The sequence below is a fragment of the Heliconius melpomene genome, chromosome 6 (genome assembly GCF_056956725.1).
Source record: "Heliconius melpomene rosina isolate 202511_hmr_F chromosome 6, ASM5695672v1, whole genome shotgun sequence".
Lineage (NCBI taxonomy): Eukaryota > Metazoa > Arthropoda > Insecta > Lepidoptera > Nymphalidae > Heliconius > Heliconius melpomene.
In genome coordinates this window covers 339,709-358,169 of record NC_140394.1, presented here as the reverse complement: position 1 = coordinate 358,169, position 18,461 = coordinate 339,709, and the positions used below count along the sequence as shown (strand labels likewise).

The following is an 18,461-nucleotide window of genomic DNA, read 5'->3' as shown; positions in this document are numbered from 1 at the left end:
TTTTGAAAAATTTTAACCCTAAAGGGGTGAAATAGGGCTTGAAAGTTTGTATTGAAAAAAAATTCAAATCGGCACCGATTTTTATAAAATTTGAAATTCAGACTCTTAAATAGATTTCATTGAACACGTGTTTCGCGGTTTTTTAGAATACACCTCCTAAGGGTGCAAATAAGGGGTTGAAAGTTTGTATGGAAAAATGTTTAAATCATCACCGATTTTTATAAAATTTTAAATTTAGACTCTAAAAAACATTTCATTGTACACATGTTCCGTGGTTTATTAGAACTCACCCTTAAATAAGCAAGCGAAGCTGCGCGCGTCCGCTAGTAAAAGTATAAAATAAGCCATCCCGCCCATTGGGTTTGAACTGACAACCATCGCGTGCTCCTCACGATTGCGGCAAAATTACTATCATAAAATTCAATAAACGAAAGTCCATTTTCAGTACAGAATATCTATTCATAATGATTTCCTTAATAGCTCTAATAACTTAGCTGGAAATTGAATTGAGTTTGAATTCTAATTTACAAACAATAGAAACTATTTTCGATTGTATTCAAAGACAGTTATATTTGGAATAAACACTGTAGTTTATCACGGCGCTTCCCGTCGTAAACTGAAAACACTTCGGAATGCAAGCTTTCCTCAATACTTTGGTAATATCTTTGACAGATACGTATTTGAATCATTCGTTTCTGAGATATTGTTTAGTGGCGTCTTTGGATGTAGCGAATTCGATAATTTTTACCGAAGTTACGTTTGTTCTAAGTAACGATGATTTGTGCAAAATAAATATCAAAATAAAACAAAATCGATATTAGTATACTATATCGTTTAAGGAGAATGTCATCACTAAAAGTTATTTTTAATCCTTCGCCTTTTTATGATAATTTATGACTTTGAAAATTTTCCAAATTATTATTTTGATGTAACTTACGACCGGTTTTTGTTATCAGAGCGAGTATGTTACATTATAAAAAATAAAATATAACAATAAGATTATCTTAAAATTTATCTTAAAGCATATATAGCATCATAATTTTGTAAACCCAGCCAAACATATTGATACATTTACATAGAACTACCTACACTCTATAAATATATTGCTCGAATATTTTATGAATTACCCACTCGGCTCACGTCCGCTTCCGAAAGTATCCGCGTTATAAATCAGTGTTGCATTCCACGACTGGAATGTGAACCGACGACCTGGACGATACGAACAGTGCCATTGAAAATATTTCACTAACTGCCCTCGAACAGTTATAGGACAATTTATCTTAAGCCAACAAAATAAGAGTTGATAACAGAGAATAAGTAGTGGATATTTAGTTAACAATTACATTTATTTGTTGTCTATTGATGATACCTTTGATGTCACATAGAACTTGTGCTCGTTTATTATATATAGATCAACGCCGCTTCTGCCTCGATATCGTTTAGAGAAACCTTTCACCCAAACAATTGTGCATCATGTTCTATTTTTACAAATACTTTTTAGTGACAATTCACTTCTATTTATCGTAGCGAGATATAATATGCTTCTCCTTCTTCTCTATAATTGGAGTATCCTATACATTGGCGACTAACAAATCAACGTGTTTTGTTTAGTTCTTTATTTCGTAAGCCTGCCCGTTACATGTGCTCGCATAGTATTAGTATAGATATATCATTGGGGCCATCACGGTGTGCGTCACTGGGATAACGTCTAACTGTAAACGGTGGTTGTGGGTACGACCTTCACTCAATTAATAATTCAATTATTTATAGTTCTTTATTCTGGTGTGGCAATGAGCCATTCAACACGCAACGTTTCGTAATAAGGCGAAAAATAGAAAACAGTGAGTGCTAACACTATTCACCCTGCTTTCCCTGCTTACCCTGCTATGTGAGAACAACAACAGATCAGTGGACTTTGTCAGAGTGTCAACAAAATATGTCAAAGGTCTAATAATGTCTTTGTCATAACATAAAACATAAAAATGACACAATTAATAAATAATTTCTTACAAAAAAATGTGAAAAGGCATAAAATGGCGAACATAATGATGAAAAGATCCATCAGAGATGGGAATATTTTTTTATTTATTTAAAAAGCAGGTATTTAAAATGTTATTTTGGCAACTGGCCCTCAAGGGTAGAGGGTCATCAATCAAGTGGATAAAAAACCCGTCGCGACGGACGGCTCTAAACGAAATCAACAAAAAAGTAGGATCAGCGCCCGCATGGATAATAAACTTTACGAATTTGCTGCGCTGGATTCAATGCGCTTTTTATTGTGCAATTATAAGAGAAATGATGGTATTTTGTTTTAGGTGTCCATACAGACTACATCTCTACACCACTGTCAGTTTAGTCATATGCTAACAAAAACATCTTGTTACAATAATAATGATGTAACTCTAGTTCAAGTAAGTTCGTGTGGTCATATATTATGTGGGTAGTGGTTATATTTTAGGTCAAATATACTATATATAAGTAAAGGCATTAGCCAAGGCTAACAGTTTCAGTCTTTATCGGTTTAATGGTCGGAGCTTTATGGGAACCAACCACGCGTGTGTTCCGATATGAGGGTAGCTATTATATTATTATTTTTCAATAAAACAACAATATTTCAATACGTATATCTGTAGGTGTAGTAAAAAATGGCAAGTTCGAGAATTTTGCCAAGTCTCGTGGCTTATGTAATAATAGTTATTACTATTATTACTTTGACTTATGATTGGACTGAAAGTTATCATATTTAATGTATAACCTTTGAATGTCACAGTCTAGGCTAACCTTGGCGCAGGGGGTTGTGGGTTCGATCCCCACTCGAGGTAATTAAATATTTATTTAAGTCGAAACAGAGTGATTTCTTATTTTTTTCTGTCTACTTGTTCTACTGGAGACAAAAATTTTGCTATCAAATAAATACATGTACAAATAAATATTTAAGCATTTTTGTAAGGAAAACTTTAAAGTATTATGGATAATTTAGTTTTTGAATGGTTTATAACGGGGTAAGCCAGTTAACGTGTGGAAGACGCAATGCAGAATGAGCTCCGTCCCCCGGGGCAGAGACAGTGCCTGTGATATATTAAAGCGATTACAATATTTTCATAAAATATTTTGTAAAATTATTTAAATTTAAATGATGGTTATATTTTTTAACATATTAATAATGAGCAGCCGAACAGAGACTGATTTTAAATGCGATGGTTGTGGATTCGATGTCTCGGGAGAATGAATTAGCTTCATTTCCTTCCCTCTGATAAATAAGACCAAAGCGAGACATTTAGTTCCACCACTTAACGCGCATGTCTCAAAAAATGAGTGAGTTCAAGTGGGCAACAGAATGTCTTAGATTCCCTCTACCTATCCGATGCAGGTAAAAGCGTTAAGCTCTTTTTATATTATTAGTGAACTTGCTTTCTCTCGAAGTTACTTTTTATATTATTTATTACTATTATAACACTACACACTTACACAATAAATATCATTGATTAAATAAAGTTTTAAACTTTAAATACAACTGCTAAATATGACCTTCGTTTCCTATGTTCATTTGGGGTATTCAAAACTACGAGAAACCTAAAAATGAAAAATGCACAAATTGTAATTTTCTTTTATAACTGCATTGAACTACTAACGAGGGTAGTTTTCGATTTCATACATTTAAAAAAAATGCATAAGTACCTATTTGTTTGATGTTTTGAAAAAATCTCATTAAAACTACTCTCCCTAGTAGGAGTAGGAGAGAAAAATAGCAATTTTTCACTTTCGATACTTTACCCACGGACCATCGATTTAAACACTTTTTATATAGTTCGACGCCCGCCTGGACCTCTTGTCCATTCCTGTACAGTAGAACGTGTTATAGTTTTTCCTCTAAGTGTACTACTGCGCTACAACGGACATTTAATAAAAAAAACGTTGACCAGATACAATTTGAAGTGATAACTGAGCCATAATACTAAGTTAAAGCTCGAATTTAGAGGTATTTCGTAAGATATTACAATAATTAATTATTATCCATCTGTAAAATTAAATTGGCCACTCAACACACAATGCTTCGAGAATTCATTGGAAGATAAGAAACGGAAAATGTCTTAATAGAGAACGAAGTGTATTAACACTAGGTTCTCAGATTCCCTTTGCTGCTATATCGGTATACAGCGCGAAGGAAAACAAAATAAATATTTTAGAAATCGATAACCATTGCGTGTGAATTGTCTTCAAGCTTATTGTTGTTTGGAACTTCGTCCGCATGTTAAATACGGCCCCGGGTGAGCCGGCCACGGGAAGATGATACTTCTGTATTATATTCACGTTCGTTTTCGTTATCTTTTGCGTGTTCAAATTATTTTTTTTATTATCACGTTTTTTCCTATTATAGGTAGAGGTCGATATTGTTTTTTTTTTACATGTAACTTTGTTTTTAAACGTTGTAGTCGGAATATTGTGTAGTAATCCACTTGTTTTTGTCCTTAACGAAAACATTTGTATAGGAAATAAATTTATTACACTCCTTTCTAAGTAGTTTTTTTATAGCTTTACACTAAATATCCACGTAAAGAAAGGTAGACTGAAGGAATCTGTATGTTATAGACACATCGTCTTCAACTTTCCGTAAAAATGTCGAGACATTGTGTATTAAGTGGCATAACATAACGCAGTGCTTTGTCTTGTTACTAGACACAGGATATAAAACAATAATATTAATGATATTTTCCTCCATGTTCACTTTTTATTAACAAAAAATCATAAATAATTCAAACCATTCATTATTTTAAATGCAAATATAACAACAATTTAATAGTTACTTGTACTGTATCTAGCCCATACAAATCAAAGCACAAAACATACGAATGGTTAATGGTAGTAGCAATCAATAGAGCAATCATCTTATGTACAAGTACGCGGCCGTCCCCGTCGTCGACGTCAGATGTCAGACACCAGGGGGGGCACGTTTTCTATCAGCGTTCCTCATTTACCTAAAAGTTCAGGATCGGGTGATCAAGGCATGCGGTTATTGCGATTGTTGTGTGGTACAAGCTTAAACAATTAGGTTGTTGCGTTGTTGATGTTTAAAATTTGCTTATTTGTGTCGTAGGCCATATCAAAATTTTGGTAAGTATGTCCCACTAAAAATCAAATCACACCTTGCCACCAGTAATGTTATTTATACTTACCCTTTATTGATCTAGTCTACCGTATTACATTATCAAATTTAAAATATATTTATATAAATAATACTAAAGTATATAAAAAAGGAATACAATATTAAAAAAAGTATATTTTGTACGTAAATCATTTCAAGACGTGAAGTGACATGTAATTTAATGCTACTAAATTTGTATTTAATCACGTGTATTTAAACTTGAAGTAATTTGATTCTGGCGTCGTACCATACGAGACCACTGGAATTGTAAATTGAATGACATTTTGTAATCATACATTGTAAATGAAAAATAACGATTCAAGAACTTGTTTTATGAGAAGGTATTATTTGAGCAAAATGTATCTTACGTTACGTCTTTATAAAGTAACAAAAAATGAAAATATATGAAACTAACTTTCTAAACACATGTCAATAAAAGAAAAACTCGTATAATTCTAAAATATTCAATAAATTTTGATTAGAGTATTCCTTAAACATGGAATTCAAATTAATTCAGACGGAAAGCAAGGTGGGATATTTGAGACTTAGTTACCTCCACAAACCTTACTTGCAGGATAAAATGCGAGCAAAAAAATACTTCAATCATTCAACAAATATTGAGCTAATTTTTAACACGCTATCACCTATGCTTTAAACAGCAAGCAGCAGCAGCTTAGGTATGAGTCGCTAGCTCCTGGTTGGTGGCTCTCCACACGAGACCTGACTCCCGCACTGTTGACCTTTCATATTGGTAATCAAACAAAGTGTATGTTTAGAATTAGTTAATTATATAACGCCTACACCTTGCGTATTCTGGGGAATTCTGAATTAAGTCATTTATTAGAATGGACTTTCATATAAAAATAGGTAAGTCAAGGTAGATAATTATGTAGCTTGTCAATCTTGTGCCGTTTAGGGTAAATAGAGGAAAGGAAAGTTGGTGTTAATTATCCTTTCCCCACGCACCGCCTAATACTCAAGACACTGCATATTTAGTGGCGGAACTAAACGCCGCGCTTTATCTTCTTTATCAGCAGCAAGGAATTGAACATAATTCACTCGCCCCAGTAATCGAACACATAACCGTCGCGAATACAATAACGCGCCACGACAGTTAAATTTCTATGTATGCATATATAAGCTATTCTCAACTTAAGTAAACTAATTAATCATCTTTATAGTATCATCAATAATATGTAAATGACAGTTTAGGTGAACACGTCATGGCGCAGTAGTGCCTGATGCCTTAACACGAGGTTCCCAGATCCTCTCTCCTAAATAAAATTGAAATGGCTATTGTACAAAAACCTTTATAAGTTTCTCACGATTGTTTAGTTTGTTGAACTCCGCGGGAACCCGATAACCGTAAATAAGACGATGGTTAACATTAAACGTTACGCTTTTTACGTGCGTATACTTGCAAATATTATAATAAATTTTTACTTATGCCCCTTTTGCATGCAGCCTACCCTAGGCAGTGAGCCCTATAGGGACACTCCGTTCTCTATTTTCTGATTGTTTTAGCTATATTGAATAATAACTTTCCGCCGGAAAGTGGGGATCAGAAGTGACTTAATGGGAACGGATTATCAGAACACTAGGCTCTCTCTGCCTACCCTGATACGTGCGGGTACATCTTAAATACATATTAAAGTGTAAAAACTTTTTAAATACCCCACAAAAACACACTACACACAAAAATTTAAAAATAACACAAGACTATCATAAAACCGTGTTAAAACATTGAACAATACAGAATTAATTGTTTCCAAGCGTTTTTACTCCAATTAATTAATTAAGAAGTAATTACTCAAATCAGCAGAGCAACTCTAATTTGGCGTCAACTCACCGCTCTCCATTGTTCAAGGGGACAAATAAATTCGAAACATTAACTTTCTCAGCCGCAGTCAACTTCATTAAACGAGCACAAATTAAAGGGCACCTACCCACTGTGGTATAGATTTACTGCTTACGGTGTAGCAAGTGTCTTTTAAATGCTTTTTGTATTGTAATTTTGTGTTTTTGTCACGTATGTTTATGTATGTATGTAGGTATATTGTGTTTAGATAGTGTTTAGATACTCCGTTTTCATTAAAACACTTCCGTTACCAATTGCCTTTCGAATTCTGGAGGCTCAACGCCGCACTTTGCCTACAACACTTACACCAGATGTTATGTGATTACACGAGAGGGAAGAAATAAAAATATGAAATTGTTTATTTCCTCGAGTGGAAATCGAACTTACAACCTGTTGTGTTTATAGTCACAAGTTTGTGGTCCTGCGCCTCAAAGAGTTATACGAGGTGTGTTCAAAAAGTAAGGTGACTTTTCAAATTTGGCGGGCAACGTACTTTCGATTATCGATTTTTTTATTTTGTTATGTTGGTACACTCTTCCCGAACATCTGTACCAAGTTTCAAGTGTATAGCATTTTTTGTTTGGTTGGGAGAGGCGTAAAGGTTATAAGTGTTTTGCGTGCTCGGCGATTTCTTGCTATCGAAAAATATGGATCAAAGGATTTGCATCAAATTTTGTGTAAAAAATAAAATAAAGTGCTCCGAAACACTTAAAATGTTGACAGTGACATACGGTGAAACTGTTCTGAGTAAAAAAAATGTTTACAAGTGGTACAAACTCTTCCAAGATGGCCGGGAAGATGCCAATGACGAGCCTCGCTCTGGACGCCCAAGCACGTCAACAACTGATGAAAACGTTCAAGCAGTAAAGAAAATTGTTCTGAAAAATCGTCGAATCACTATCAGAGAAGTTGCTGAGGATGTTGGTATATCGCTTGGCTCGTGCCATGAAATTTTTTCTAACGTTTTGGGCATGAGACGTGTGTCAGCGAAGTTTGTTCCGAAATTGCTAAAATGCCCCTGCTCACTCATCTTTGCTGGTGAGAGATTTTTTGGCCAAAAACAACACCACAATCATGCCTCAGCCACCATATTCACCGGATTTGGCCCCATGTGACTTTTTCTTGTTCCTAAAACTAAAGAGACCTATGAAAGGACGGAGATTTGCAACGATTGAAGAGATAAAGACTGCATCGCTGGAAGAGCTCAAGGCTATGCCGAAAAGTGCTTATGAGAAGTGCTTTGACGATCGGAAACACCGTTGGCATAAGTGTATTGTATCTGAGGGGGATTACTTTGAAGGGGACAACATAAATATTGATAAATAAATAAATATTTTTTCTTAAAAATACAAAGTCACCTTACTTTTTGAACACACCTCGTATATTATATGGGAATATAAAAATATTTTATTACCCTAAGTGGAAATAAAACCCACAGCCATTACCTTTATAGCAGACGTTATTCCACTGCGCCACGATGGCGTTATATTTCTTTTAACTTTTTTATTAATACTATGAAATAATATTTTGTAGACGTTAGTTCCATAGAAATCGTATTTGCAATATTTTGCTAAAAATACTATCAATTTCATTAAAATGTTTCGAATCTAAAAGCAAGATATCTCAGACAAATTGAAATGTAAGAGGCAATTTTGTAAAACATTTTAAAATCCATCTCAACTTTTCCCTAGATAAGTCCTAAGCGGTAAAAAGATGTGAAGGAATTTCTGCATAAATATCTTAAGAGTTATTTTCCGCGCATTTACGTTTTGTATAGACAGGCAATATACATATAATATGTAGTGGTAAGTCACTCTGTTCTATACTTATTTATAAATCTTACGCATTGATTTTTTTTTTACCTTGAAACTATAAATAGACAATAGGTTCACTGTTTATCCTTTCACAGAGTAGGCAAAAAACCTTGTTGTAATAGAATATATTTTGTAGGTTTCTAAATATAGGCGAATAATGCAGTTAAAGAGTTTCAAATAAATATCAATAATCTAAGATATTATTATAAAATATATATATTTATTAAGTAAATAAGTTTACCCAGAGCGGCGCGGAGGGTTGCAGCTGCGACGCGAACGCCATTCGGAACGCATCTCCCACGAGCGTGTTCAATTCCTCCGCCTGGAACAATGTCGTTTATATATTAAACTAGCTGTTGAAGTCAAAGTGGTTCAGTTAAGCTTTTCGCTGTTGATGTATTCCACATACATATTTAAAATTTAGTAACTTAGTATTATGCGATTCCGTTCCCGTTAGACACTTCCGTTTCTCACTTTCCGTCGAACTCTGGACGCATTGCGTGTTGAGTAACGCAGTGCAGTGCTTTAATCTAGTTACCAGAGCGAGTATTTAATATTTTCATTTCCCCTGATGAGAATTGAACCCACAACCGTCACCCACTGGTGGGCACAGGCGCCATGACGACCTCTGAAATACATATTCAAAATTTTTCTAAACTTAACACTACATCATATCTGATCTAAGTTTGGACCGACATAGTATCATATATTCAATTATAATTGATTTACAATCTCCCTTCCGTTCAAAGTAGCTATTAGAAAAATAAACATGCGTCTCTAGTGTAGTGTAGTGATGACGGGATAATTCTATGCAACGACAGGAAGCCGACGAGTTATATATTACTTCATAGTTCTAACTGAACTATTAAGTACATTGTAACTAACTGTTAAATTAATTTGTATACTTATCTTTACTTGGTGTCGAGACAAAGCGCGACGTTAAGTTCTGCCACTCAACACGCAATGCTTTCGCAATGAATTCAGCTCAGATGATTTAATTTTTGTTTAATTATCTTTAGTGTTCCGTACCTACTGATTATTGTATTTCGTTCTATCCGTCTTTCAAACAGTTTTTTCAATATCATGATGGAGATATTAAGTTGAAATTATTATCAAATATCCCTTGAAGCACAGAACAAAATATAAATATAAGTCAACGCAATCTATATATATCTCTGCCCAATTTTTGTATTATATTGTAAGTATGAAGTTCGCTACATAATCAAATTTGGCAAGAAGTGTGAAGTTACAGTACAAGTAAAAGAAAAAATATATAAATTTATAGATATATCACCAAAAAACGAAAATTGGTCTATAAACTTTTTTTACGAGATATTGCACGTTAACTAGTGGAACTTAACGCCGCACACAGGTGGAATTTACTTAAAAGTTGACCAATATTACACAAAATGTATTTATATATAAACTCACAATCAGTGTATATAAAATATCCTTGTCGATTTTCCCTTTAAGTTTTTTACTGTCCCTGGAAGTGATTCGTTCCTACTTCCTTCTATACTAGCTTACTATATCGTCGTAGTCACAGTCAAATGAACACATTTACCATACGATACAAGTTTATCTAAAAATTATATTATGAATATATTATTAAGTAATATAACTTTATAGGATTCTAATGTATGAACAGAAGTAAACCGGTTGTGTGCAGGTCGTAACTGCGGCCCTGACCCCTTCTCTTTTCAATAATTGTAATATAGAAGGCATCTCTACTAATTTTACGATTATATAAAATTTGTAAAGTAGGTAAAGTAAAAATTAATGTGACGAAATTCTTTCTATGGGAAGAGCTAGCTAGAGCTAGAGACTAGACTTTGCTTATTTTGTGCATTTTTTATAAGGTATAAGGACACTCGGTTCCCTACGAACCACTAAATATTTCAAACAGTTGTCCTGCTAGAACGGGTACGTAAATTTTGTCATTGTCCCGAGTGGAAATCGAAATCACACCTGTTGCGTTTACAATGAAAACCTGTACCGCTGTGCCACGACGTCGTTATTGCGTAAATGAAAGTTGAAAACAAAAAAAACGTAATAAAGTTATTATAAATCGGTTCTTATGGTGACGTCCCACGCGTGCCTACGAATAGTACACTGTAGACCAACGTGTGATGCTAATGAGGACAGCGTGACTTAGAAATGTAAAGAAAGCTTAGGATATATTTTCAAATTATTTAACTAACTTTAATATATCTTTATGTTTGTTATATAAAATGAGTTTTCAACCCATAACCGATGCGCACGTACAGTCGCACGCTTGTGCTGCTGCGCCAGGACGACCTCAAATGTAAATTCCATTTTTAAGCTGTTATTACTGACCTGGTGCTGAGAGATAGCATCTGATTGTAAGCGCGATGGTTGTGGGTTCGATATCCACTTGGAGGAAATTATTTCTTTTATCCGGTCTGGTAATACGGCAATAGAGCGTTGAATTCACTCAATAAAGATATTAAGGGCCACTGGTAGCCGTTATTGATAAGCCACTTCTAACAAACTACGTAAACATGCTTATTACTTGTTACAATTTATTGATGTTATTACAAATGTCTCTGTAAATAGATTTCATTGTTATCGCTATCCAAAAATTTCGAATTTTCATTTGGCAAGAAAGATTGATTAAATTATATATAATACTATTTATTAATATTTTTTTAGCAATTGTCAAGTGTTATTTTATACTTAGTAAAGAAAAATGTGTTTTTTTGAACAACGTATATTTTCTATTACATTTGGGATGGAATTAAATCCCTACCTGTTCACCACGGCAACTGGTCTACATGGTCGTCTCCTTATTAAATTATATGCTTATATGCTTATAAATTTAAATGATCAATTATCAAAAGAAAAGTGATACAATAATTACCTCGGACGCGTTACAAAGAAAGTTCCATACATTAATTAATCTTTTTTTTAATAAAATTTACAACCCATTGTGTGAACAGTTACGTGCTAACGGTACACGGGCGGGACATGAGCGCACCAAATTTATTTTCTTATTTAAAACCTCAACTGGTTTAAAGAATGCTATCGATTTAAGCTTTGTATTGTATTTGTGCTTATAATAAATATGTGGGTGAAATTTTGTGGAACTTGTTTATTTTTAAGTTAATTTTGGAACTTCAAAGTGTATCCGTGGGTTACATAGCAAGGTGGGAAGTGGGAACCTATGTAAGTATTAAGACACTCTTTACTCCAATTTCCACCTAATTGGAGTTGAGTGGCGGAACTCAACACCGCGTTTTGTCTTGTAACCAGAGGAAATGAAGTGGAAATGGAAATCACTTCCATTACTATTGTATTTACAGTCGCACAGCCTCATAGCAGTGTAAGTTTTTAATAATTAATTTTATGTTTATATTATACACACTAGCAATCCACATGCAAAGTCAAAGTCAAGTCAAAGTCAAAATATCTTTATTCCATAAAAATGCTTAACATTTACTTGGACATGTCATAAAGTAGAAAAAATACAAAACAAAATAACCAAAAAAAAAAATTTGCAATTTTGACTTGAAAAAAGCCCGTTCAAATGGTTGAGCTCATGAGAAGATACAGGCAAAGAAACTCATGGCCACTCTTTTTAAATGCCAACATTTGTTACAAATTACAATTAACAATTTTAACTTAGAAATAGAGCAACTCATTTCCAAACATCTTTATCGCGAACATAATCTTTAACAGAGTAATATGCTTTTTGGCAGAGCCTGTGCTTTACCACTTTTTTAAATTTGTTCAGTGATAAATTAACCACGTCGTTTGGAAGTTTGTTATAAAAGTGTATACTTTGACCTACGAATGAGTGAGACACTTTATGGAGCCTAGAGAAGGGCACAGCAAGCTTATTTTTATTTCTTACATTATGTTGATGGAGGTCACTGTTTTTATTAAATTTATTAATATTTTTATGCACATATACTAAGTTGTCATAAATATATTGGGAGTGTAGTGTGAGGATGTTAAAGTCTTTGAATTTATTCCTTAGTGACTCCCGTGGACCCATTTTATAGACTGCTCGGACAGCCCGTTTTTGGAGCGCAAAAATGGTATCTATGTCAGCCGCACTGCCCCAAAGTAATAGGCCGTAAGACATAATGCTATGAAAATAGGTGAAGTATACTAAACGCGCGGTGTCAACATCAGTCAGTTGACGAATCTTACGGACAGCATACGCTGCCGAACTAAGTCTACCAAAAAATGCAGGGAACTTATCTAAATCTAAAAAACGTCTTATAGAAGCTTTTTTTCCTTTTAGAACAATTAACTCTTTAAAACTAATCAATACAGTAGCAGACACAGCGTCGTATGCAGGATTGATGGTTAAACACCTGGAAAGCTCTTAGCAAAATGAAATCGCACTTTAGCACCTTGTAGAAGAAAAAACAAGTACGTGATGAAGCTTGTACACTTACATCGTGATTCGAGAGGGAACATCTAGTGTTTATGTTTTTTATCTGTAATACATTGAATTTATAGATATTTTATATAAAGTTACTGAATTTGTATTTTTTTTTAGTATTATCAGTATTTTCTTACTTTTCTTAGTTTCGTTCTTATACCGTATGTAGTAGACCTTAGTGTATATCGTACTAATTAATCCTTAAATATGTATTGCGTAGTTGTTGACGCTTAACGAGAAAGGGAGGACTTGTTATCGCGATTCTTTACTTTATTTGTACTTTTAAATATAGTATCCAAGAGAGGGGATCGATCACATGACCATCGCCACTGCCTTCGTCCTACTGCGCCACGAGGGCGTCAACGTACACAGAGCTGTACATACTTATATATGTATAATATATAAAGAGCCCAATGAAACAGGATTGCATACGTGTTCACTTCATTTACATTCGTTGTGTAGAACCGCAATACAGTATCAGTAATACAATATCTTAGACTGATGCTAGAGTTAAAGCTATACAATGCTAGTGTTAAGACATTTCTATTCCCCACTTTCCGTCGAATTTTTAAGACATTGTGTGTTGAGTGACGGACGCAAATTGATTTGTGCAATTATCACTCATTCATTAAATTAATAACTTTACAAATTAAAAAATATATATAAAATATTTTCACATCAAGCTGCACCTCTACGAGAAAGAAATAAATTTTACATAAACGTTTAAGTAGATTTAAATAATTTTATATTAAAACCAATATTAATAATATTTTAGCTTTTAATAATAAATAATTATTAATATGTTTTCTTTTCTCATAAAAAATGAACGTTTCATCTAATACACAATTATTTTCATTATTAGGTAATTTAATTTTATTTTTTTATAATGTGATCATCAGGTGGGTTAATAGTCCAAACATAGCTCGCTATACGACACGGCGCTAACGTAATAGATTCTATTTCACATTGTTTGCAAAACGAGGAATGCTGTTATTGAATGCGCGCGGCTCCGAGACTCCTATCCTACTTCGCAGATATTTTAAAAGAAATATGAATGGCGCAGTTGACACGGATTTGGTCGTAAATGATAGTTGTGGTAGTATTATAAAATATTGCTAATTAAAAAAAAAACAGCTATTATGAAAAGAAACACGTAACTGTTCCCCGTGTAATAGCGTACACAGAGGGTACTTAGTATTAAGCCACTTCGTTCTCCACACATCGCCGGAATTTCGAGGATATTACGTGTTGAGTGGCGGAGCGCAACGCCGCGCTTTGTCTTTCAGGTATAACTCTTTCAGGGTAACGAATACAATCAGCCCCGAATGGGCATCGATCTCTTGAGTTCTTTATGTTGACAATAAGACATTGTGTTGCTGCACCACGGCGGCCTCAAAGATTGTTTATATTCGAAAGGAGGTAAATGCTTTAATCTCCTGAGTATGATTATTTAACACGCGGCGTTGAGTTATGTCACTTATATGTTTTTGAAATGGGCGTAAATTGAAGAAAAGAGTCGTTTATTACTTTTTATTAGTAGCTCGTTTCCTCTGAATGTTTGAGATAAAAGAGAGCAAAATTAAAGCTATTACATTTATTACCTATTCTAAGCGAAGAATGTATGAATTATGTATTTATGCATACACGTAAGCGTTAGGGAAATCTTTATACAAAGTATATTATTTTAATACAATTTGCGCTCCCCATTCTATCGATGCGTGTGGGTGGTAAGTTTCGGAATAACTCTAATATAATTAAATATTAAATTACAACATTCTACGTTAAAAATAACAGGAGCAACAACAGTTAATTTGAACAGGATGTAATATTCAATTGAAATTAAAATAGACCCGAAAATACTATATTGAATATAAACACAAATAAGTAAAGAGATACGAACCATCCGGTAAACAAAGTAAGTAAAACATGTAATAGATTTGATTCTGATACTTTAAAGTGAATATAATTATTTCCCTCTGGTAAGTGTTGGACTCATAACGGACTTCATCTAAAACAAACCATAATTTCTAAAAACATCGTATAAATCAAACTGTAATAGGAAGTTGTTAAAACTATTATGGTCCTTCGAGCCGGATCTCCAAGAAGTAACAAAATAAACTAAGGGTAGTCCGTATATATCTGGTACGCTGGTGGTCGCGCATAAACTGTTTCCTCGTAAGAACCCCAGGGGGGTACGTTTTGTAAAATAAATGACTAAAAGAAATCTAGATAACTTAAGCTTATCGTAGGATCATTATGCAAGGCCTATATATACTCGTAGTAGGTACCTACTTTACTTTAATTAAATTGTTTAGATAATTTTGTAACTAGATTTTGAACAAAATATAAATACATTTTCTCGAAAATAATGCTTTATTTCTAAAAATAACTATAAGATCACTTATATTGAATTATAACAACACTTGTAGCATTTTTTATATAACAAAACTTTATTTACAAAATGGTGTACAAGTTATAACAAATATACTTTTATAATTCCGCTTCATTAGACTGAACGTTTGAAAATAATTTTATACAACTTGTCCCACTTTCTCAGAAGTCAAAATGGTATTGATTACCAAATGTCGTCGACGATGCCATAAAGTTGATATAGTGCTAGGAGTATGCTGCTGTCCCTTTTAGAGTTTGTTATGAAAAACACGGATGAATCCCTTTATCCCGCAACACGCGTTATTATAAAAAGTTGGATTACCGAAATACTACTACATATCTATTTCTTAGCTTTACACTGAATTCCACGTATAGCAGGGTAAGCCGAGGAAACTTGGTAACCTATTGTTAAGATATTTTGTTAATCATAATTATATTACTACAAACTAAATTATATGACAAGTCAGTAAACATGCGTGTCAAGCTGGCGGTCACGGGACGTGCCATATTTTTATATTTGTTTTGTATTTACAAGGCAATAAAGTTTATTTTTATCGTTTTCATCTCTAGCGCGTGGCTTAGACGGCCCTCCCCCTATGTTTTACAATATTGCCATCAAACTTTTATTCAAGAAATGTATTCTTTTTCTAAAGGACTTGAGAACTAAAAGAATCAAATATAGAATTATATTACCTATAATTATCGGAGTGCACAGTGTGTGTTCCTATTAAAATCGGTTTACCAATTTTTTTGTACCAATATGAATGCCTTATCAAATTTAACAGTGTAAGGTTTTTTAGATAAAAACCTTACACTGTCAAATTTAATAAGGTACTCATATTATGTTTAGTAAATTTAATTATATGGCAGATTGAACCTAGTGTTGAGACACTCTGTTACTTATACATAAATTTTCATGTCAAGTGGCGAAACTCAACATCGCTCTTTGTCTTGTTGCCAGAGCGTGTGGGAATCAAACACATAACTGTCACGTTTACAGTCTCACTCAGCGCCACTGCGCCACGACGTTATCTGTAATCAAGAAATATTTACCTCCACCCAAGTTTTATGAAAACATTCAATATCTCGTGTTTAACCGGACAACGCCTCGATTGGTATTTGAGTGGTGTCAAAATAAACTATCAAACGGTTTCACAACAAACAAGTAAAGGGAGTCGGAGTGGGCGTCACCAGCTCACATTCGTCGGACATCGAGACACTGACTAGTACAATGACGGATACTCGATGTTGTGAACAAATTAGGTGTTTCCTTTTTGAAGCGACTAGTTTATATCTACTCTGTAGCTGTCAAACGTTACTTTATTCACGTTGATATTAATATATAAATCAAAACCTCGGGATGTTTTTTTATTTTATATTTGTGTGCCCCTGCGCCAAGACTGGCATGTTCTATTAGGTTCCCATAGAAATTTCGAGAACTCCTGATTTAGAAATCTTTTACATTATATAACAGTAAAAAAAACCCCAAAAATGTGTGCCTGTGATTATCTTTATTATGCTTAAGATTTCAACATAATATAAAAAAAAATCTTTAACTAACTTATACTTCTACTTTGATAAATTTGCAGTGCTACTAATTAAAGTGTCTCGAGTAACAATTTTAAATAAATTCGAATAATTCAAATCACCCACATGTAGGTGCTGGTGCCGGTGCTGAGCAATTAGAGACCGAGATACGATTAAGCAATTACGTTAGACCGGCGAGCGTTCATGCACTTTTTACAATAATTAAATTGTCATGTAAGGAAATCGAACCGACGCCTCTTGTCAATTACTTTTTATTGAGTAGAATATATTAAATTCAAATAGGCATTTGTAGTGAAGTTGGAAAGTGGTAACTTCCAGGGTACTCAACGCTGAACTTTTTTTAACTAGATCGAAGATTAAAAACATGGCTTCTCACAGGTATCCGCGTACAGAAGGGTAGGCAGAGGGAACTTAGTGTTAACACTTCATTCCTCACGCATCTTTTAATTTTAGAGACGTTTATTATCGAGTGGCGGAAAGTAACACCGCGCTTTATCTTTACCAGAATTTTCAAAAAATCCGAGTGGAAAATGCACCACCACGACTTCGAAGACATGATAACGTGAATGCTGTGGAAATGGAATTCATGACCATCACTGTCTATAAAACAAACAATAATCTATATATAAAAAAGGACTTGTCCTCACTGACTGAGGTAAGACGCACGCACAGCCGTAACGGCTGATGGTAGAAACGTGAAATTTGGACAAAAGTTTACTTTCGTAATCTGGACATCCACTAAGAAGGGATTTTGAAAAATTTTAACCCTATAAGGATGAAATAGGGGTTTAAAGTTTGTATGGATTTTTTTAAATCGCCACCGATTTTTATAAAATTTGAAATTTACTCTTAAAAATTTTTCATTGAACACGTTTTTCACGGTTTATTAGAATTCACCCCTAAATAAGCAAGCGAAGCTGCGCGCGTCCGCTAGTAAAAGAATATTTTAAATCAAGATATTCTGGGAACCACATCTTGTAGACACGCGATTGTTGCTCAATGATCCAAAAATATTTCGGCTGTTTCTAAGAAAGGGTTGATTTTAATATTCTATTTTTTTTCTTCTGGCCATCTATAAAGTTGGCGTTTTTTTTATAATTTTACTCTTTTTATTAATTTAATAAGTTAAAGTTCAAACTTTAGAATTAATTTAATAGCTTAAATCAAAATTATATTTATTAACTTCAGAAGATAAGATGCAGAGTTAAAATAAGGACCGATCGCCATATACTTGTTTGTCTCTAAATATATTCCTAAAACATTTTAAAAACAATTTAATTTGAATATTGCGTG

General features: G+C 33.8%; 1 protein-coding gene across 3 annotated transcripts in view; it reads right to left on the bottom strand.

Moving 5' to 3' along the window:
- The window catches only part of LOC146537992 (uncharacterized), a 223,461-nt gene that overhangs the window by 6,785 nt on the left and 198,215 nt on the right, over positions 1 to 18,461 (bottom strand). For all 3 annotated transcript variants that reach the window (XM_085186915.1, XM_085186914.1, XM_085186916.1), the window contains one exon: positions 9,057 to 9,137. In XM_085186915.1, the coding sequence (XP_085043041.1) occupies positions 9,057 to 9,137 (81 nt within the window). The remainder of the gene's footprint in view (positions 1 to 9,056; positions 9,138 to 18,461) is intronic.